Genomic DNA, 23,835 nt, shown 5'->3' with positions numbered 1-23,835 from the left:
GTAGAATTGGCTTTCATGGGGCTTTTTGTCAGCAGCAAAGTGGTCCCCTGAGCAGGCCATTAGCCTGGGAGCTTTGTCGCTGTCACATGAGTCAATTTATAATATAAAGCAAATGTTGTGTTGCATTTGTCCATGCCTCAGATTAAAACCTTAAAAAAATGGGAATGGTAACAATTAGCAATTTCATCTTGAACTCGATAATACCCTTAAACAAAAGATAGTGTAGTGTGAAGTCTTATTGTGGGTATGGGCTGAATCATGCCAGTTTATGGTTTCTATCAGAGTAAAGGGTGATTGCAGTGGGAAAACTAGCAATGTGACAAAGGTTTCAGCCAAGTTTCCCTCAAAAATATGAGAGCTGTGAGTTTACTTGTATGGAAAAACATCCCCTGAAAGAAATGGCAAAAAAAGCAGATCAATGTTATTTTATGCAATATGCTAAATTATAGCTGCTGAGGATACTTAGAGAATTTTTTTGTTTCTTTCTTTGCTTTGATAACTAAAGTTCATGAGCAGAAAGGACCTTAAAGAGTACTTCAGAAGAAGAGTTTTTACTCTTGAAGAAGTCTAAGCTTTCGCACTTAATGGATGTTTTCCATTTCTTATTTTTATGAATCCAGAAATTATTTTGTACAGCCTTCTTGTCCTGTTTGAGTAGGCTGTCTTACGATAGGGAGTACCTGCTCTGTCAGACAGGGCATTTCCATACCATTCTCCAAAATGACAGTGTGGATCTGAAGACCAATTGTCTCATTATGTCATTTAGACTTTCTGTCAGAGAAGTATGAGGATATTTATAATGGAGAACTGCAAAAATGCTCAGAGGGCTTAAGTACCTCTACTATAGAGACAGGCTAAGGGAGTTGGGGCTGCTCAGCCAGGAGAAGGGAAGGTACCAAGGAGACCTTAGAGATCTTCCAATACCTAAAGGGGCTACAAAAGAGCTGGAGAGGGACTTTTCACAAGGGCATGGAGTGAGAGGACAAGGAGGAATGGCTTTAAACTGACAAGTAGGCAGGTTTATGTTAGATATTAAGAAGAAATTCCTCACTGTGTGATGAGGCACTGGCACACACTGCCCAGAGAAACCATGGCTGATGCATCCCTGGAGGTGTTCAAGGCTGTGGAGCAGCTTGGTCTAGCAGAAGGTGTCTCTGCTCATGGTAGGGGGATTGGAACTTCATAGTCTTTAAGGTCCTTTCCAATCAAAACCATCCAGTGATTCTGTGATTCCATAAAATGACTTGCTTTTCAGTTGCTAATTAGATTGTGAAACTGGCAGAATACTTAATTCCATAGGCAAACTTCTGCATTCCCTCTTAGAAATCCCACAACCTCAAGTTTTGCCCGTGTGCCCCTGGTGTGAGTTGTTTGTTTTCGGAAGTTTCACTCCTGCTATCGTTGGTTGAGAAGTGGCATGGAAACTGTTTTCAGTGTTCTCTTTTCATTTAATAGCAAAACCTGATGAAGGCATCATGCATCATCCATTGGCTGGCCCTCTAGTTATTAATGTCTGCCCTTACCGGCTGGTGTCAGTCAGATCTCTTCAGGGATTTGGAAGCCGAGAGAAAACTGTGGGAATCAGACTGGAAACAGAGAACATATGTATCTCTTTCTAAAATAGAATTGTTCATGGTCCCATAGTGAACTTTAACAATTAAATAAAACAAAACAAAAACATTGTCATGATTCTTTAAAGGAGTTCCCATGGTACTATTCATAAAACACCATATGGAATTTTGTATATATTGGAAAATACTCCTCTAATTATGTGAACAACTTACAGAATAAGCTGTATAATGGAGACTAGAAGCCAGCCATAACTGCAGTGGCCTGGTTTTGCTTATTGACTGATAGTGTATCACCTCTGTAGCAATGCTGACTGTGAACATACTCAAAAGAAAGACAGCTGCTTTGTGCCACTGACTTAGGGACTCCCTGAATGTTAAAGTTGTGTCCCTTCTATCCCATATGATAATAATTTGGCTAAGCCCTAGCTTCTGAAAATGTATACTTGATTCTTTATTCTTTCCAGGGTTCTCCCATCACGACTCCCTAATTTCTGATGCCAAGTCACCTGCCTCCTCCTGTTTAGCTTGAAATGTAGGTGTTAGAGCACTGTGCGTGAATGTGCGTGCGCTTGTACATGCCAGAAGGGCCAGAAAATTTTCTGAGGTGCCCAACTGGCAGTCTGTAACCACTGAAACAAAATTGTCCTAGGATGAAAACAGAGGTTTTTATGAGAAGCCTTGACTGAGTATAACTTGCTGATGCCTGCAATCTTCAAAGTAAAAAGAAATTCCAGGTTGTGATTCTGCCTAAGAATATAAATCGGAGCATATTCAGTGTTGCACACACAGCTTGCAGACTTCCTGCTCACAAGCCTCAGTCCCTGCCTTGTTTGTGCTCATTAGCTCTGGAGTTTCTGAGGGAAAAAAGTGTGTTCATTTAACACTTCCCTTATGGAAATACTTTGGAGTTGTTTGGGAGCAGCTTTGAGGCAAAGATGCACTGCATGAACCTTCATCGCTTTTCAGAATTGATTCTCAGTAGTGAAGAACTTCTGGGAGTGTGTGAAGACCTTAATTGCCCTGAATCACCAGAAAAGTTTGCATCCTTAACTGCTAAAAAAACAGCAAGTGGCACAAGTCACAGGGGGAGTAGAGTTTCTTTTCACTTCATCTCTATCAGGCAGGCTATTCCAGGGCAAATAGAGGTAGTGTAAAATGAGAATACATTAAAAGTGTTACTTTTGGCTGTATTAGAAAAGCAAAGGACAGCAGAGAAAGCAGTGAAATGGGATGAAAGGATTTTTAAGGGCCTAGTCTGTTATTAATAGTAGAGGGTATTCAGGCCACAGGTAAAAACTACTGAGGTGCTTCAGTGATGAAGATAAAATGGGTTTTATCCACTTTTTAATTCCTTTTGAGGTAGCCACTATGGCATGAAGCAGTTTCACCACACTTGCAAAGTGTCTGGGAAACCAAAGATTGAGGAGGTAGTGATAGATGAAGTGATATGTGTGCATATCACTGCAGCTTTACAATGACAAATGCCAGATCTGCATATGAACCAGAAAATAGATTTGAATGTTTTTTTCAAATGAGTTAATGTCAGTCACTGTCAGCAGGGATCTGACCAGTTACAGGTGTCTCTGCTGAACTAGTCAGAGGAGGAAATAATGCACCACCAGAATAAAGGTTCTTATATGAATTCTCCCAGAGGTTCTGGAAAGGTTGGTTACCTAAGCACAGGTCTGCTCCATTTCTGTGGTCACTCTGAACTTCTAATTCCCTTTGTATGTAGTCATTGTAGTGGACAAAGTAATTCAGTTTAATCTGCAGTGGACATCGAACTGGTGTGCAGAGCCTTGCCTGTCTTGTCCTAGGCATCACAGGCACACCAGCTGAACCCACTGTAACTGCAAAATACTGTTTCCAGTAACAAAGATTACCATTTTGCTGATGTGCATTGTCACACTTTGGAACAGTTGCCATGCTTGACCTTATGCTACTTTTTAGATATTTTCTAGATGTTTCTGTGGGTCTTTTTAATATTTTGCTTAAATATTATATTACAAAAATATACCAAGAACGCTATATGGATATTTAATCCTTTTCAATATCTTAGTTTAGTCCATTAAAGCAAAAACTTGTGAAAAAACCTTTTTAAAATAGTTTTTAATATTCTAAAGGCGTTAACGCTGGGAGTCTGTCCTGCATCAAGCCCTGAGCTATTCCCCTTGACTTCACAGCTCACACATGTTACATCTATGCAGTGTTGCTCCACTTTGCAGCCCCTGACCCAGTTGGCAATGGGGTGGTGAGGTGTCATGAGACAACTGCACTGATGCTGAATAGCATGGCCCTTCTTTTCCTCGTTTTCAGGCAGCAGAAGAAAAAAATTCTCTAGTTTTATTTTTTCTGCTGCATTCATTTTTTTTTGCCACCTTTTGAGCTTAACCACCTCATTGGAGGGTCTGACAAGTGCCAGAACCAGCATAAGAAGAGGGAGCTTAGAGTTGTTCTTAGGATGAGAAGATTAGAGGGAAAGAACTGACCATTTCAGCAACAGGAGCCTTGCCCATCTTGTTATCTTTTTTCACAGAGTTCACACTCGGTATGTTCTTCATGTGTGTAAGTATGTACATAAATAACTTCCTTTTCCTGAATCTCTGGGTATATTTCTTGAAGAAAAGTAAAATATAAGTATTATTAAAAAAAAACATAGAGAAAAAAAAAGTCATAAAGTGAATTAATTTTTGTTTTCAGCAGTGACATTAACCCGTGTCAAAGTTCTGAAGATTGTATACACATGAGCTAATATTAACTTTTCATTTACAGGATAGATTTGTGTTTATACCTGCTATGAAATGAGAGAGTATATTCCTAAATATCACTGTAAATGCATGAGGCCTTAGTCATTACTTCTTTATTCTAGGAAGCATGGCTGCTCTTTGATTGGAACAAAGATAGCATCTCAAGCCTAAAGGGTTGACTGCATGTTGTGACTGTATTTCCACACACCATCAAGTGAATACATGCTTAACTACTGAGTGTTAGAAAACTGACAGCACTTCCTTGTACCTTTCTTGCTGCATGGAGCTGTCTGCTTATGAGATATCTGAAGCCAGAACTTAAACCATAAATGCTTTAAACTGGTTTTATTATTTAAATTTGCTGTTGTCCTTTGTGAATTATTGAATTACACCACAGCCTTTAAAATGTCCTTCAGAAACCTCTGTTCTTTGGCAAACACCCATACAGAAACTGGCTTCCTTTCATTTGTGATTAGAAACCAATCTGTACATCTTTGCTGTTGCTGGTTCTCTTCACTTGCACTGATTGGGAGTTTACAAATAACTTTGCTCCTACAAGGCCTTGTGAAGTACATCTGTGCAAATGCAATCATTATTCACAGGGCTGAGATTTTCACCCCACTCCATGCATACTACAAATAGAGATATTTGGTAATATCTCTATTGCCAAATCCAGTTTTCATCTGATAGGCATCTCCCTCAGCGAAAATGTGAAATAGCACTGTAGAATGAACCACGGTATTTATTACAATGTCTTTCAAAGCCTCACATTTACTCAGTCTTCACTCAGTTTAGTGTAAGAAAATAAGAGTATTTTCATTCTCTTTTTGATGAGTTTACTAGCTTGTGTTCTTTTATGAAAGATACGTTTTAGTCCCAATATTCTGAACTCTATTAGAAAGAGAAGTGCTAGATAACATGTTGCTTACCTGTTAACTTCCCCTGAAAAATGAATAGCTGGTGATTTTGCCAAAGTCAGGGAATTTAAGATGATAACTAGAAATAGAAGAAAATGTGAAATAGACCCATTCCTGTTCCACCAAATAGAACATTAGCCCCAGCACTCTGAGCTGTTAAAGATACAAATTGTATAATGTATAATGTATTATATTCATTATAATATTGCAGAGCAAATAAGAAAAAATCTGGTTAGAGGTATTTAGTGAGCAAGCAGATAGGATAAACCAAGGGTCTTTGTTCAGTAAGTTCATAGGGGAACATATCTATCATCACTCAGCTCTTTTTGGCACAAATAAATGCCTCAAGGTCACTTAATCAAGTCAAAAATACTGCACCAAAATTGTATGTTCTGCCATGAGAATGGTGTGTATTGCATCCCTGCAATAAATTCAAAGAGGAAAAATGGTAGTAAAAATATACAGGAAAAAAAGACATTTGGAAGTTTTCAGGTACTGAGACAATGCCAAACCTGGTGGGTGCTGAGCAGCTCGTATTTAATTGATTTAAATGGGTGCAACTCACACTAATGCTTTCACCCTGAGTGCAGCAATTGCTTTGAAGTTTCAACTGTCCTGCCCATCTAGAGCCCTCCTAAACTCCGAGGTGTTTTCTTGCCTAAAGAAGTGTCTGAATTATCTTTTGTTTTCCAGAATCAGTGGATAACTGTCCCAGTAATTGCTATGGGAATGGAGACTGCGTATCTGGGACTTGCCATTGCTTCCTTGGCTTTCTGGGCCCTGACTGTGGCAGAGGTAGGAATTTATGCTTGATTAACTGTTACCCTCTCCCATTAAGTTAACATTTTTCTTCTGGAAATTATATTCATGATGGTGCCTTTTGCAAAGTACTCTTCACCCAGTGTGGGGATGCTGCAGTAGAGTGGAAACAAGTTGATCTGTGGATTATGTTTGCCACGAATTTGCTAACATTTCAATCAGCAGCTGAGGGACCCGTGGATGTTTACCCTGGAGAAAAGAAGGATTAGGGGACATCTTACTGGTCTCTACAACTACCGGAAAAGAGGGTGCAGCCAGGTGGGGATCGGTCTCTTCTCCCAAGTAAGCGATAGGGCAAGAGGAAACATCCTCCAGTTGTGCCAGGGGAGGTTTAGATTGGCCAATGTGAAAAATTCCTTCAGCAAAGCATTCAGACTGCTCGGGGGAGTGGTGGAATCAGCATCTCTGGGAGTGTAGGTGTGGCATTTAGGCACATGGTTTAGTGGTGGGCTGGCAGTAGTGGGCTAAGAGAGTTTGACTCGATCTTGGAGGGCATTTCCAACCTTAATGACGCTTTGATTCTTTACTAATTGTGACTGCTGTGCCCTTAGCAACTGCACAACCCCTTTGGACTGCTTGTGGACAGGCAAAATGTCACATTGGAAATTTTCTCTCTGGAAGTGGCTTTAGAAAACAGTACTTATAAATGTGACATTGTGGTTTGTTTAGCAGAGCGCTTTTATCATGGTGTGGTATGACACTATAATGATACTTTCTTTTAAGATACTGATTATACAAAAAGTACCTGGCAAGTCTGCCTGAGCCTGGCTGTGGGGAATAGGGCAGCATTAGCGTAAGGCTAGGAGTGGGATGATGGCAGGAACACTGGTTACTCTGGCCAAAAGTATAAACACTGGGAGGACTGAGAAGGAGACTTACCCCAGTAAACAGTATAATACATTTTTCTGCTCAAGTGATAAGTATTTTTAATAAATGACTTTGGAAGGGTTTTCTTTGGCCTGAATTTTTTAGGTTATTCAAACATTTAAAAAAAAACTGAAATACTTTTAGTAAGAACACATTTCAAACCAAGATATGAAAACCTTGCATGTGGGAAATGGCAGGATACTGTGCATCAACCTTTCCAAGGCTTTTTTTAGCTCAAACGGTCCAACAAAATACAGATTTATAAATCTGGTGAGGGAGGTAGCATAAAACGTTAGTGCCCACCCAAGGAGCTGCGGTAAAGCTGCAGGTCAGGCCTTTACTCCAGCTCATCGCTGCTTTGGAAAGCAGGCTGGCGCCTTCCCAAGAGAGAGCTAAACTCTGTCCAACCCCTGCCCTCTCTCCCTCCAGCTGAGCTGGGTCAAATCCCAGCAGCCAGGCAGGAGACAGAGATAAGGAGTCGCGTACCCCCAGGGCAGGCGGGAGCTCCCTGCCAAGGCAGAGGCCGGGCTGAACCCGGCGGGGTTTCAGAGTTCACAGCCCAGTAAGATGGATGTGGCAAGCTGTGTCCCTGAGAGCTGTTCTGTCAAACTTCTTGCTGACTCAGGTTTCACTTGGTTTGCATTTCCTTACACTTGGTTTGCATTTCCAAGCTCCTTTTCAAATCCCTAGAGCTGGAGACAAAAGGAGTTTTTTCCATGTCCCATAGCATATTCCAGCTCACACCTTCTAACTTTTAGTAGGGGCAGAAGTTCAGGGCTTGTTTCCCCCAAGGCTCCCTGTAGAGTCTGTGGAGAAGAAGAACTTTCTTCACTGTGAGTCAGGGTACTTAAACTCTTGTTCTGAATCCACTTTCAGAGGAGCTCACCTCCCCTCCCGGGCTACCCTGAACTTTCTCAGGCTTTTCAATGGAGCGATGCGAGTCTCCCATTTCACCAGAGCACATGCTCTAGCTGCTATGAACACCTTTTATTAAACTCTGTCTTTTCATTCAGAATCGTCTGGGTTCAGATCATAGGTTGCACTCTGCCTTTAGGAAGACATAAAAATACCTAGAATGCCAAATTTATATTTCTGTATGCATGTCCACTCACTGGGCATGTTAAATAGATCGTGTTGCCCTGAGCATGAGCTGCAAGGATTCCAGCATGGACTTCCTGTTGATTTTCAGGGGCATCCAAGACTCATCTTTTGACCTGCAAATCCCTGAAAAGGCTGTTACGGGATCCATCTGCAGCCCTTCACAATCCCTATATGGAGCAGTAATCCTTAAATAAGCAGGTTCCTGCTCACATTGAAGAATTCTGTGGATTTCCTGGGCGTTCCTTTATTTCAATTCAACCTTGTACTTCACCCTCCAAATGAATGGGAAAGTCTGGAGCAGAAAGTCTTTTTCTTTTTAGTAATGGTGAATTACTAATGTATTGTTTTCCAATTATTTTTAAAAAAATAAATGAGAGCAAGTCACCAGAGGTATATTCCATAGCCTTTTTGAAGGTTTTCGTGGACACGGGAGGTGGCCTTCTCAAGTTCTGTATAAAGTAAACAAACAAACAAATTATTTTACTCACTGATGCTCAACTTTTCAAGAAACAAAGTATGCATTTGGGTTGCTGCTATCATTACCACACTAGAGAATTACTATAATTTTGCCATCATTGACATTGTTGGAATCTGAATGATCAAATGATAACTATATATCTTTATATATGGAAAAGAGTTGCACAAGTAACAGGAGAAAAAATTCAGAAACCTCTTTTGTCTTTATTCATTATTGCATGCTACAGGGGTAGTCTTGTTCTCACCATTGCCTTGACATTTGTAGCAGTGCTTTCCAGGTGATGCTGAAGGTGTTCTCCACAGAAGGCTCTGTGGAGTGTCAGTCTCACTGCAGACTAATTTATCTGATCTTTTACTGAGTGATCAGCTGTCTTGTCAGGAAACACGTAAGTCTTTCTCAGCAACCTCTGAGGCAGTTATTCTATCTTCTTATTGAAAAGAACTGCAGACTACCCCTTGCTAGTGCCTTGAAAGAACAATGTCCATTACTGAGCATTGAAATTTGAGATGGGAGGGGCAGAAAATGCCATCACTTAGCTGAAAAGTGAAATTACAGAGTGTGCTGTGAACTATGCACACAACACAATGTATCTTAAACAATTTAAGTCTCATATTATATAAGTAGATACCATTTTGCAAATTATGCACTTGCAATGCACCACGGCAGCATGTTTCCTTTAAAGTGAACAGAGTGGTCTTCAGTAATAACAGTTGCCAAATTCCTTTCTTTCCTAAACCTCTTTTATCTTGGTCAGGCAAATACAGTTCACTGCATAGCAAACTGGTTTAACAGTCAGAGTTGGCAATGCTTTGTATTTTATTGAGGCTGCTGTAGTTCTGGAAGACTCAAACTTGACTATAAGGATGTGTGGAAACAGCTCATGATGCACTTTGTGAGATTACTGTCTGAAAAGATGGAAGAGAAGGTAGAGGAAAGCTTTCCTTAATCATGTAATACCCCCTTCCCACACATAATCAAAGTCAGGAACAAAGCAAAAAAGGATTCATCACATGCCTAATCCAGTTGGATTAAGCAGCAGAATAGAATATTCATTTCACATTTGTCCTGCATAAAATTGTTCATAAATTGCCTTTCCGAGGGGCAGATGAGGAGGCCAGCTGCTCTTACCTAAGGCTGATGTGCAACAGTGAACAAGAGCAGTCTGTGTTGTATATATATCCTTGCAGTGGAGTTTCAGCAAAATAAAATGAAAGAGAGCAGGACTTGCGCAAGTTTCAAAGCAGAGTGTACAGGAAAAGGCTGTTGTTTCTGATGGACTGAAATCAGCATCTTGGCAAAATCAGAACAGAGGACAAAAGAAACATAATATGGCTGGTGTGGAGAATGGAATAAAGAGAAGGCATCATCTGAAAGGAGCTGGAGAAAGCTTGGAGAGCAGTGATTACAAAAAAGCTCTGGTTGTGGAGGCTGAGGACTGGTCCTTGATGCCCTCTGCTTCCTTGGGGAACCTGTTCTGTATCCTTCAGTTCAGCCCATCCAACTCTGCCTAGCAGTTTCCAAATTTGGCTCTGAAAATGCTTAATCCTGGGATCCATCATGCCACAGCTTGAGCTTGTCATCTTCCTCTTCTTCCCTTTATCACAGGGAAGAAATCCTGTATCTGGGTGGCCTTGAGAGTCAGCTGACTTTGCTGGAAACAAGGACAATTAAAAATCCTTTATAAATTACATGAATTTCAGAGGATAGATTTATACAGCTTTTATTACAGTGAGTTTGGAAACAGTAGAGGCCAATTTTGCCTTGTGGCTGGTAGATGAATCGAGTCCAGCAGAGGTGATAACCAAAAATGGGGGCTGGACATTCCACTAGAACCATAGAATTGTTAAGGTTGGAAAAGACCTCTAAAACTCTTTTCATCAAGTTCAGCTATTAACCCAGCACTGCCAAGTCCACCACTAAGCCAAATCCCCATATGCCACATCCACACATCTTTTAAATTCCATCAGGGATGGTGACTGAGTCACTTCCCTTTGCAGCCTGCTCCAGTGCTTGACAACCCTTTCAGGGAAGGAAGTTGATAGCTGATGGTATGACATGAGCTAAATCAGGGAAATAGTCTCAATGTGGCATTCTGGGCTCTGAGTAAAGTAACTGAAACCCATAAAGCTGAGAGTTAACTCAGGAAAAAACAGGGGAGTGATTTGTGTGCCACTGAAATCCACAGCAGAGACAGTGTCAAGGAAAGTCTGGCAGCAGGTCAGGGATAATGATAAGCAATCTAAGGTCTGTGATACTCTGGAAAGAAGACATCAGTACATTGTGAAATCAGAATACAAGAAAACTATGAGTTTAGTTAGTGAAAAAAGATATCAGAGACATAGAGCAAGGAGATAGTCTAACTTAAGGGCATTGTTTGTTTGTTTTAAACACTCATAGGAGAATACAGTTAACAGCTGGGTATCATCCATATAAAAGGTTTGGTTTTGGCAAAACAAACAACAACATACCCCAGTGAAGACTGTGTATGAAGAATGTAAATTACATGCTGGGCTCTTGTGCTTCTTTTTGAAATGATTTTTCGTTTGTTGCAATGTGATTTTTGTTGTCTGTCCATAGCGTCCTGCCCAGTGTTATGCAGTGGAAATGGGCAGTACATGAAAGGAAGGTGCTTGTGCCACAGTGGCTGGAAGGGAGCAGAGTGTGATGTCCCAACCAACCAGTGCATTGATGTCTCCTGCAATAACCATGGCACATGCATCATGGGCACCTGTATCTGCAACCCGGGATACAAAGGCGAGAGCTGTGAAGAAGGTATTTGCAAGATGCATTCAATTAGCCTTTTGCTTTGATTGTTGTTCTGTAATTATATGGATGGAGGCAATTCAGAATCGGACTGGCACTTAAACAGAACAATAATAGGCACCTTAGAGCTACAATAGATGGATACAACATAAAAATGATATGTTGTCATAACTCCTCATTAACTATCATACTTGTTCAACAATTGGATGAAAAGCCATCAAATGCTTCAGATAGAAGAATGTAGTTGAAAGACCAGAACATCTAATCATATGTTCAAATGTTCTTATAAAAGCATCATTTCCATTTACACATCTAAACGTATAATTACTTTTACAGTGCTTTCTTCTGTGCTGCGCTATGCCAAGCAATTTCAGTTCCTTACATACACAAAATGGTGGCATGTGAGAGAAAGTCCCTGGTTCTTGTCAGCTTTAAAAGCTTAAAAATGCTCAGGACTTGAATTAATTTCTGCTTCAAAGCAGATATTATTTTAATGACTCTTCCATAGCTTTCTTCTCACGTTAGCCCCCCCCAAATATTTATCATTTACATTTAGATGTAAGGCTGCTTTTAGTACATATCTTTAATCTTTTTGTGTAAGAACTCACCTGCCAACATAAACCTTTATCTTCCTTAGTCTGTGTCTGCTTCTTACTACTAAATGAAAAAGTGGACAGTTTTGCAAGTGTATAAATAATTCAGAGAGTATAAATATATATCCAAAAGTGTATTATGTAAAGAATAATGTTCAAAACTTCTGAAAACTGTTCTCAGAATTCTATGCTGGTGACCTAGTAAATAATTATTCTTAATTTGCACTTCCAGAAGTACATATATAAGGCCTCTTCACCGCTTGATAGATTAAAGACATCATTTGATACATTTAAGAATGACAACGACTTGAATTAATTTATGGTTGTCTTCACGTATGCAGGATAAAGCTTTATCTGAAATGGCTTTATTTTACAGGCAATGAAAATAGGCTGAATTGGATTCAGACATTCAAATGGCATCTAATCTAGCAATTCTTTTGATGTGTTAAATGTGTTGGAGTGGGACATCTCTGATGTAGCATGGCTTCAGTGTCAGTAAATGTTAGAGATGAAGACAGTATCAGCTCTTGTAACAATAAGCCATCTCTTGTGAAAGCCTCATTTTAGCTTAAAGCACAATTCAGTGAAGCTGTGGGACATGCAAACCCCAAAGATTGTGACTACTCAAGTATCCTTAAAGCATCTCTAGACCTCCTATTTACTAGATCATATCTTTACTGGATAAACAGAAATGAAAAGATCCTGATTGTGCCTCCAGCCAGAAGTGTTTAATGTGTGTAAATCAGAGTGAGATTTGACCTTTTTCTAACAGGAACCTTTATTTCCCTGGTCATGTTTAAAGCAGAAAAGCCAGGCACTGCTCAGTTATTTTGTGTTATCACTGTAGTGGGGGACAGTGTCAGTCCCACTAGGTCAAAACTTGAAAAAGGAAGAAGAACAAAGAGAACATGGTTTTTCTTATGGGCTGTTTAGTATTTTTCCAAGCATGCATGTTTTTGATACTCAAGGCTTAATTTGTATCATGTTGTGAGGGGGGGAAGTAGCTCAGAAATATGCCATGTGGGAAATCTTGAGAACATATATATACATATTTAGATTTGGTAAAAAAAAGCTGATTTATACTATTTTTTAAATTGCTTTTACTCTTTAATTTCTCTTCTAAGAAGGGCCATCTGATATTGATTACTTTTTATTATTTCTCAGTTCTCGTAGCTTCACTGCTTGGTCCACGTTTGTAATGGGTTTTCATTCCAGGGTTTCTTCTGCCTTTTCTTTTTCCCCCATACAAGTTCAGCAATGTTTATAAAACATCAGCCAACAATCTCTACGCAAGATTTTCTTTTCTCTTTCCTTAGTTTATTGACCCCATATTTTATAAGGCATGGCCTAAGCCAGCGAGGCATTGCAGGGAGGGGGGAAAATTTAAGAAGTGAAATATGAGAAGTTACTCTTTGGGTACCGAATAAGCCTAATAACTTGTGTGACCAATGAAGCATGAAGCATATTGGGGAAAAGTGTAGAAGAGGCATTGACCTTGCTTGCTACATTATTTATCTCCTTGGCAAAGATTCTGCACAAGGATTAACTACAAACAGGGCATTTTCCAACCAAGAATTTGGCCGTCTGGGACATTTTCCTACCAACAACACAGACATACAATTTTTTTTTCTTTTCCAGGTATACTAGATCTTGTCAGCTCTGCCTTCATGCCCAGCTCCTCATCTCTGCTTCTCTCAGAGCTGAGCAGCTAAATTTGTCAAGCAGAACTCCCTAAAAATATACCATTGTACTCCAAATCCACTAAGCAATTGATTAAGAAGAAAGCAGAAGCCTGTAATCCTGTCCCAGGGCCCTTCCAATGGTGCAGAAAGCCTAAAGAGATAGATCTAGTGAGGCTGAGATTAAAGTAGCCGTTGTGTGTGACATTTTCTGAAAGGGCTCATTTCAACATGAAAAATGGCCTTGGGATTATGATAAATGGGAGGTTCTGACATGCACATTCCCCTCCTATAATCGTCTGTGTTAGAGCTGAGATAGCAGATTGTCTGCCTCCTGTGATGGAGGCCCCTGTAAAACTCACCTTTTTCCCAACTGACCTTCAGAAGGGATGATTAATTGCCTGGAGGTAGCCTCTTGTCAGTTAGCCTGTGATCTTTGTTCTCTACGTTCAAACCATCTGCTGAGAACGACGAGGCTGCTACTCCGTCCCTTAGTCCTTTTCATACTTATTACTGCTGAGAAAGAACAGGGCCAGGACTTCAAGGATCTCATGCTAAAATTGGCACCCTCACTCCCAGCTCACTAACAGTGAAGGAGATTTATGGACTCATCCTTTCCAGCCTCTTAAAATTTTTGAGGATTGTTCCAGCTATGAGCAGAGCTCCAGGAATCAAACAAAAAAGAAAATTCTCTCTCATGCCTTGGGACAGTAATAACTGAGCCATTACTTGTCAGACTCAGAAGGGTTTGAGAATCCAGGGAATTATCAGAGCAGCTGTTGTGTTTCCTTTTAAGGTTTCTGGATCTTAAACAGGTCAGTGGAATTCTTATTAGCTTTTCCGGGGTAAAAACTGAACCACAAACCTGTCGTGTGTGCAGTAGCCATGTTCTGCTCTGCTGTATCAGAGCCAGAAGCTGGACAGTTTTCCTGTGCTACTTAGCCAGACTGACACTTGTCACCAGTCCCCAGGGAACTGCCACACACCGTTTCAAAAGATGGGAAGAATTTCTCTAGGCTGTCCTATCAGCTTTTATCTATAAATAGACGATCGACTCCTCCAGTCATTTTTTCTGGGAGGGTGTCTGGTGCATTTAATATTTTCCAATTGCTGGGTGAAATTCCCCTGTGGGCAGAGCAGCTGACAGTTGCCTACAAAACACATAACTCAGGAATCAGGGAGGGAGTACATTTGGTTTTTTGGTGTACATTGCTATACCCCTAACTAAATGGTCTCCAATCTTGTTAGGAAAGTGCCTCTTTGTAGGGGGTGGAGTAAATCTCAGACATTTAAGAAAGAGCATTAATTGATCAAAAATAAAACCAGAAGAACACCATTATAAAAAAAGGCATGATTTATTTTAATCCTTATTCCAGAAAAACTGTCTGTGGATATATTTCAGTGTGAAATTTCTTTAAGTCTCCATGAAACCTGTACAGATATAAGCACATTCTTCAATTTAAGCATGTATTTTGCTGAATAAGAATGTCAGCTTCTGCTGAATCTTTATGCAAAATTCTCTCTCAGAAAAGTAGGGCTCAGTTTCAAATTCATTAGTAATAGTAATTTAGGCTAATCTAATAGAATAAATGAAGACACACTATGTGTATGATGGAATATTATTCTTATTCTATTTTTAATTGATATTAGCCTGTTCTTACCAGAAAGATCCCTTATTAGTGCAGACCTGCATAAAAGAATGTATTTCATCACTAGATTTTTCTCTGTTTTTCACGTAGGTGTTTTAGGTCTCACTGCCTTTTAGGGCCACTGACTTCTTGCATGAAGCACCTGGTTTATTCACAGCAGGGCTTTTTGGTTTAAACCTTCAGATACTGTGTAAATGTTTGTGTAGACAGCAGTCTGATAGCTTTTTATATGAAATTCCCCTTTGCTTTCTCTGTCTTCTTCCTCTTCCTTCTCACATGTAGTGGACTGCATGGATCCTACCTGCTCGGGACGAGGCGTGTGCGTCCGAGGAGAATGTCACTGTTCGGTTGGCTGGGGAGGAACAAATTGTGAGACCCCAAGAGCCACTTGTCTGGATCAGTGCTCTGGTCATGGGACCTTCCTCCCAGATACTGGACTCTGCAGCTGCGATCCCAACTGGACTGGCCATGACTGCTCAATTGGTAACGTCAACGCTGACTTACTGTTGGTCTCTCATTAAACTTTGTGAAATACTCAGATGTAGATCTGCAAAAATGTGCTACAGATGTATTCCAGTGAAGCACATGTAGGGCCTAACTGGAAGGAGAAATTCCATAGCTCAACTACATAAATAATTCTGCTACCATTGCTGAGCATAGAGTAATATGAATAATTCCATTAAAGCCACCTAGGCTTGCTATTGTTCATTATATGGCTGTTAATGTAATTGATGATCCTCATATAACTTCTTGTTCTGGGGATAGTTCTTGATGAACCCCAGTAGCCACTGAAGTGTCTGTTTTGATTTTTAGGAGATGACTAAATAATCTTTAGTCGCTGTAAACAAGAAGGACGATTCAGTAATCTGTCAGATCTCCTTTCCCTTCTGAATTCAAAGATTGTGCTTTTCTAGGCTAGAGGAGGAAGAGTGCCTCATGAGGTTCATATTAAAAGACTGTCTTCTACCAGCTTAAAAATAAGTTTACTGAGTAAAAGTATTTATTAGTACAAGCAGCTACCAAGAAGACAGATTTTTATCGGCAGTTTTGTGTAGAGGTTTGGAACAGCAACCTTTATTCCTCCTCTGAATGGGCATCTCACTCAAAATCTGCATCAGGTATGGGAATTGAAGGCTAAAGAAAAACTGTTCAAGACCCTTTTCTTCTAAATGCAATTAGCTCTTAGATAAGACTGCACTGAGAAATAGTGGAATACATTGAATAGTCAGAACCTACAGAGCATCAGCCTTTGGATTTTGTCCTGTATTGTGTGCTCACAAAAAAAGAGACCCCAGCAATAACAGTTTCTATACCTTACACAACTGTAGTGGAACTAGGCCAGAAATCCAGGGCAGCTCAGTATAGGCAGTGAAATTAAAAGAATTTTTAGCAAAGCAACCCAAAAAAAAGCTATTAGGAGAGTGAATATAGTAGAAAAATTATGTAAACAACATTTTCACTGAGGAATTGCTATCATGAGTGAAGAAAATCAGGTTAACTGTTTGCAAGTATTTTAAGAGAGAATTTCCAAGGATGAGGCAAACTGAATAAACTGGTGCTGAGAACATAAGAAAACCCTTTTGACAATCATCATTTAGGCTGGGTGTTAGAAGCTTGTCATAAAGTAAAATTGACTGGACTGAGGAATAATCAGAGTAGGAGACCTACTCTACTTGCCTGGGGCTGAAACTGGGTTGATCAAAACTTTTGCAGATGTACATAGGGAAGATATCATACATTGAAGGGAAGATAAATTTGGTGCCAGGCTTTTCCTTTCCCCGTATTAACATCTTCAATTCCGCACTCTGTGAATTTTGTTTTTAAACTACCATAAGGGGAAAGGTAGTCATGTATTTGTAGTTTGTAGCATAGTTCATAATTGAGTCATTATTCTGTGTTGTACAGAGGTTTGGGGATTGCAGGGATGGATTTGTAAAAATGTTTATTTCAATGTGCCAATAGAATTCACTTTCCCTTTGTTAACCTGCAGGGTCATGTACAGATGATTTATAAGCTTTCCTTATACTGTTTTTATAAATCCATCTAGTGCAAACTTTCTTTGGCAGCATGAAGTTATTTGAGACAAACTTGAGCATCATTCCAAGACCTTTTTCCTCACTGAAATGCTTGTAACATTCAGGTTATTGTGCCTCACAGCTAAAATCACAGCTAAGATGATTTGTAAACTTCCATTTCTAGCCCAGACCTTTCCACTGAATTGATGACTTGATTTGAAAGATAGATTTACTCACAGGATATGTGGTACTTTTCTTGCATCATTAAAATAGAGTGAGCAGGCATGCTATTGCATGTAATAACACAGTGCCCAACCCACTGGGGTGGAGGTTCTGTAGAAGGGTCTTAAAGGGACAGATTTTTATTGTCCTATAAAACAGGACCAAACAGAACAGAGGAATTACTAAGGGAAAGAGCTAAGTACTTGCAGAAATCACCCTCAGCTCAGCTATGCAGTTAGGACTGTGTTCAGTCCTAATATTTGAAATGTATACACCTGTGCCCACATGGATTTGTGCCAAGGACAGCCCCTTTCATAAACCACATGGAGAGACATACCCTGGAAACAGCATAATTATCTGAAAACACAGAATATGAGCAGGTATAGTGGATTTTCCAGCTCTTACTACCTTGAGGTTAAGAATAGCACCTGTCTACAGTGATGTATGCTGTATTCATTTAGGTTATCAGGCAGTATGGAAGCAGTAGCTGTAGTCTGTGGGTTGTCATATGTAGAAAATAAAACTAGAGACTGTTTGAACCTTAGACTGGATCTTTCAGCTAAGTAGGTAGATTTTACCTGCCTTTAGTGGTAATCTTAGAGAACACAGATTACTGGGTAAAACCCTCACTTTTCACAAAACAATACTATTACAGAGATTCCTGTTTCCTGTTTATACTTTTTTCATTCCACTTAGCCTTCATATAGAAGCTGTGCCAGCTTAAATGTGAGAGATTCCCATTCTGAACTGCATTGTAGGAAGAAGTAGTTAGATGTTTTGGGGTTGGTTTTTTTTTGCTTTCTTTGTCTACCCACTGCCAAGACATGCTGAGACAGAGCTGCTGCCATACTACCTCAGAATTGTAACTCTGGGAAAATGCTTCTCAAACATATTACACGTTTTTGTGCAAGGGACAATTTTGTAGGATCACTTTTCCCTCAATTTACATTGGGTTTTTTTGACTGATTCCCAAATACTAGAAAGAGTATCTTACACTAAATAATTCTGAGAGACAACTTGTACTGAGCAATAAAAGTGGTATTTTGTTTTCTCCATGGGATAATTAAATCACTTCCCTTTTGCATCTTAGTACTGTTGCATATGCAAATTTTAAAAAGTCCTTTATAACCCAGTTCAGCTAAAAAGTCCAAGGCAATGCTTGGTAAAAGAAAGGGAATTAAGGAACCACTGATCCTAACCCCATTCATCCAGTCTGCTCTCACAGATCTTCTGTATCCCAGGCTTTTGGGAAGCTATCTCCCTTCACCTCTTATAATCCCTATCTGGCAACTAATGAAGCCATTATGGAGCAGGTCTCTTACCCTCTTACTGTCTGAGTGTAGTGGGAAGAAGGAAATGGCCTGTGCTGCAGCGTGAAACAGAATTTACTATGGGATACAGTCTCACTCCTGACCTATTTAAACTGGCCCAACTATTTCTGGCGAATCAAGAGGCAGCAGACCACATACCATAAGACGTGTTTGCTGACTTCAGTCAAATGAATAGGTGAGTCATGTCTTCTGCATTGGGGGAATGCACCATTTACCAGAGGGATCTCGTTGATGCATCAGTATAATTCCAGGCCCGTCAGAACAGTATTAGGCTTGAATGCAAAATCATTATTAAAAGAATTAAGTTATCTGGTGTTGTCCTTCACTCTTCTCAAATTTAAACCAGTGATTTTCATACTGTTCTGTCTTTGGTAGTTGACATCTTTATGTGCACAGTATTCATTCAAATAATTGCAAAGTTGAATACACAAAGCAGCAATAGAAAATATGTTATTTGTGTCTTAAGTGTACTGACTTTCTGTGCAGCTGATAATGGTTGTAGATTGACTTGCATGGAGATAAGGATCCTTTCTCCATCACTCATTCGTAATGACTCATGCAGTTTATGCACAGGTGACATGCAGGCACCAGTACTTCTGAACCTTAAAATACATTGGAGGAGAGCAGTAATAAGAATAGTACTTTGTATGTGGTAGTCCTAAATTGCCAGTGGAGACATAAAATCATGGGCTGCACATTTAACGATAAGACTTAGAAACTGGAAGCTGGGGCTCAGTAAAGAAGTAAGAAGTTACGTTGTCTTACATCACATTTTGAAGACTGAGAGAGCGTGCCTGGCCAGAGACTGAGGCTGAGCTTGCATGGCCATATCCCATGAAATATAGTACTTTGGTCCTATTATAGCTTCTCTTATCACTTCTGCTGCTAATGTGGATTTCTGAGGTTATGCCATTTGACTTTATGACTGCCTTTTTGTCCCCACTGTAGCAGGGATGACATATTGCTTCCCAGTGACTTACTGACACATTTTGTTGTGAAGGTCTACAATCACAAAAATATTTAGGCATTTAAAATTTGCCTTAAGGAAATGCAGATTACCAAGCTTTGCTACAGGGTTATGGAGAACTACATATGACAGGTATTCCTAGATAAACCTGTCCTCTTAGCACAGTGGGGAAATAGTGTGGGTAGCCACAGGGTAGCAGACCACCAGGTATTTACCCACCTTCCTTGACTTTACTTACTTTCAGTATGTTGAAAAGTTGCATTTAAAATAAAACTAGCATGGTGTGTGAATCTGTGTCTCTGGTTGCAGGGAAGCTATATTCTTATAAATTATTGCACTGTGAGTTGAAGTCAGTGGAAAAGCTCCTATTTACACTGCAGGAGTATGGATCAATTGAAGGCTATTCACAAACAATGATTAGATTTAAGACCCTGTATCAGTTAATGGTAATGACTGAATTTTTTAATATTAATTTCATTGTATAAATTAACAATGGTGAAAGTCTTTCAAGTGTCATGCAACAGAGCTCTCCACCACAAAGTTAGTACAGTTCATTGAAACAGGCATCTTTTCCCTATTCCAATTAATAGATAAAGAGACCATGAAGAATGAACTTTTTAAAGAGTTAAGCTGAAGTAGATGCACCTTTACATTGAAATGTCTTTTTTTCTATAGGAGTTGTGCAGGAGACTATTGCACACACATGGACATACACATACACACATACACACACACACACACGGTCACAGAAGCAGTTCTCATACATTTTATCACACAGTGTCATATCCCATTGTTCAAACAGAACCATGGCTAACACAACATCTGTGATAAATTTTTATTTCCTTGGGCTTACTGGTGTCAACTTTTGCAAACAGAATCCCATGTTAATTTTGTGCCATGCCCAAGGCCACCGAGATAAAAATCCATCCTTAGAAAACGTTCATATAAGTCTTCCTTTAAACAGTCATTTTCTTCAGGGGTAAAAATGTCTCTTTAAAAGATAGTTATAATGTCATCTCTGATGTGGTACAGGCTTGTACATACTACAGACCAAGATTGCTTTTAATACCTAAGAAGTTGCTGATTTGTCTTTTTCTTAGTTTTAAAACACATGAGGAATAAAAAGAGAACTAAACCTCACACTACCCTGGCAGACCTGTGAGAAACATTAGTCTGGGGCAATTGAAATTTTGGTGAATGCCACAGCACAGTGTATTCAAAGCTGGTCTTCAGAAGGTACCATCAAAACCTGTTCTGGCTCAATACCTAAATTGCAGACTCATCCCTCAAAGCCTTACTTTGGTCCTTTAATGGTCATTGAAAGCCAGGAAATGTTTTGTACCAGCAGGAATTTTGTCCTCTGCCTTGCAGAAGCATAACATGCTGATTTCTGAACTTATGATGTCCATTTTGTTCAGAGAGAAGTAACTTTTCTCTCAAAGGGAAAAGTATGTGCAGCCCAGTGCACACACAAGGCTCTCACAGGTTCTGCCTGGCAGATATCTGCTTTGTGGATTGTGAAGAAATTAGTGAATCTAGAGAATGAACAGTGTTAATAAGAGCTATCACTGTCAAAAACAAGATTTTTTTTCATGTAGTTGAGTTCATGAGTGCAGATTTTAGCCTACCCATTGCCAAGACGAACTTAGCCTTTAAAGTCTTCTAAGCTTTTTATTAAAAATGCAATAAAAGACTAAAATCTGCCCAAATCTTTGAAATAAAAGTATTCAGGGAGGCTTTCATTTGAATATCCTTTTACTCCCTTTCCTTTTGTTTATTAAAAATGTGTGTAAGGAGACCCTGATGTGGTGGAAAAAAGATAGTAGTTGAAATAGGCTGTAGTTATTTTTGTGGCGAGTCCAATTCTTCAAAGGTCCAAGTATCTTTGTGCTCAGCAGATGAAAGGGACATAATAAAGGGAGGGAGAGAACTCCCACTAAGAGAAAATACAACTTACCTTTCAAATATGGATTCCTGCTTTAAGTCTGATAGCTGAAAAATTGTTTTAGGACATTTTCCTTGCCAACCAGCGATTCATCAAACTTCTGTCAGCTCAGGGATGGCTTTAGGATCTTACTTTTAACCCCTTCTCTGCAGCAGTCCATGCAGTCTTGGTCATACACAAAGGGAGAATTGAAGGAACTGAAAACTTGTGTTCTAGCTGTCATTTCACACTTGAACAAAACCAGTGCAGAAGCAGTGATATCATCAGTCTGTCTCTGAACATTAGATCACAAAGCATTTGCTCTGATTAAGTCATGTCTCAGGCTGAGAATAGTGTGTGTCCAGTCGTGTAACAAGCAGTCCCTGGTTGTCATTGACCTTAGGCATTCTGTGATGAGCAAAGCTTCTCTCTTGTATCAGCAGTAATCAGTGAAAATTTATGGACCCCTACAAAGGGCAGTGGGAAGACTACTCCATCCCCTGTTTGTTTCCTACAATGATTAGGGCTAATTCCCAGCATGCCAGTTTCAGTTCAACATTCTTCTCTATCTCCAAATGTGACCTCAGTAGTCACACCATGAGCTCAAAAGTTATTTTTGTTTGGATCAGTTATGCTTTGTGTTGCGGACTGTTCTGCTGAAAACAGCAATGTTGCACTGGAGTCAGTGGGGCTCATGTTAATGTGACTAGTTTGAAAAATTTCACCACAACACAAGATACTAAATTCCATGTTTAAAGCAGAGTATTGTTAAAATATCATGTTTTGAGGATGACTGAGCAATTAGCATGTTTGCTTATATCACTGAGAACTTACAATTTGTATCACTAAATCTCAGATGACCAAATTTTTGCTTCTTCTACTTTGAAAGAAGGAGCCTCATAATTTTTGAATCTATACCTCTGCTGCTGACTATTCCTACTTTTAATCAGGATACTGCTGCAATATCAGCAGGGCGATACTTGTACAGAGTCAGTCTCTGCCATGATCTACCTTGATTATGGTGGATAAAGCCACTCATTGCTCAGCAAGGATGGTTGTATGTTCCATGTCATGACTTCTCCATTGGCATTCAGTCATTTCCATGCTGTTCAGTCAATTCCATGCTATTGTTGGTAGATACCTCCTGTGACTGACCTTACACTCCCATCCAGTTGGAGCTCATCACAATCAGAGTTCCTGCAAAAGTTTATTGGATGCCTTCAGCTTCATCAAATCATATTTGAGACACTGAATTAAGTTTCCCAGAGAAGCTGTGGGTGCTTCATCCCTAAAGGTGTTCAAGGCCAAGTTGGATGGAGGCTTTGAACAGCCTGTTCAGTTGGAAGATGTCCCTCCCTATGGTAGGAGAGGGTAGAACAAGCTGGTCTTTAATGTTCCTTCCAATCCAAATGATTCTATGATTCTATGTATAATTCTCAGAATGTCCAAAGTTAGATAATAAGGAAAAGAGTCTTTGAGTCAGTAAAACAGAATAACATAAAAACTAAGCAAGAAAGAGACAATGTAAGACCAATGATTGTCATGTAGTGGATTGATGTATACTAAAGGCCAGAAATCCATTCTTTAATAAGCTGTCTGAATGGATGCACTGGAATTAGTATATTCTCTCTGCCCCCTTCCAAATTACAAGATGTTCATACTCTAAAAACTATCATCACAATTTGCACTAATGAGCACTTTCTAATGATGTTGACAGACGAAAGTTAGAAAGCTATTTGGAGAGAGCTCTGCTGCTTTTCAGTAAAGGTGATCCTTTCAGATCAGTATTGAGGCATATGGACAGCATAGGAAACAGAAACCTTCTGGAACAGCTACTGCTGCATCTCATTTGTGTGGATAGACAGATATCTAACTTCTGGATATGTCAGCTCTGCATGTTTCATATGTGTTCTGTATCTCCTTTTGAAGAAGATGAATAACAACAAAAGTTCTAAGTTCTTTGGCAAAATGTTGTGTGAAGAAAAAGGACTCCATGTTGGGACTGAGCTCTGAATAAGGGAATCCCAAGCAAATCTAGCTTGTGATCACTTCAGCATACACTGTTGACTGATCCTGTTGAAGTTATTCTGGAAAAAAACAGAATGTACAGAATTGGAAAATAAATCAGTTCTTTTAAAGCATGACCGAAACACTTTTCTCCTGTCAAATTATCTCTTCCTTATGGACAGAGA

The 23,835-nt window shown here is 39.7% G+C and overlaps 1 protein-coding gene across 45 annotated transcripts in view; it reads left to right on the top strand.

Annotated features, from left to right (window-relative positions):
* The window catches only part of TENM4 (teneurin transmembrane protein 4), a 1,535,912-nt gene that overhangs the window by 1,375,930 nt on the left and 136,147 nt on the right, over positions 1 to 23,835 (top strand). For all 45 annotated transcript variants that reach the window (XM_072936977.1, XM_072936960.1, XM_072936968.1 and 42 more), the window contains 3 exons: positions 5,929 to 6,030; positions 11,078 to 11,272; positions 15,467 to 15,667. In XM_072936977.1, the coding sequence (XP_072793078.1) occupies positions 5,929 to 6,030; positions 11,078 to 11,272; positions 15,467 to 15,667 (498 nt within the window). The remainder of the gene's footprint in view (positions 1 to 5,928; positions 6,031 to 11,077; positions 11,273 to 15,466; positions 15,668 to 23,835) is intronic.

The sequence above is a fragment of the Taeniopygia guttata genome, chromosome 1 (genome assembly GCF_048771995.1).
Source record: "Taeniopygia guttata chromosome 1, bTaeGut7.mat, whole genome shotgun sequence".
Classification (NCBI taxonomy): Eukaryota; Metazoa; Chordata; class Aves; order Passeriformes; family Estrildidae; genus Taeniopygia; species Taeniopygia guttata.
Note: the sequence above shows the minus strand (reverse complement) of the source record. Positions and strands in the feature narration are given on the sequence as shown.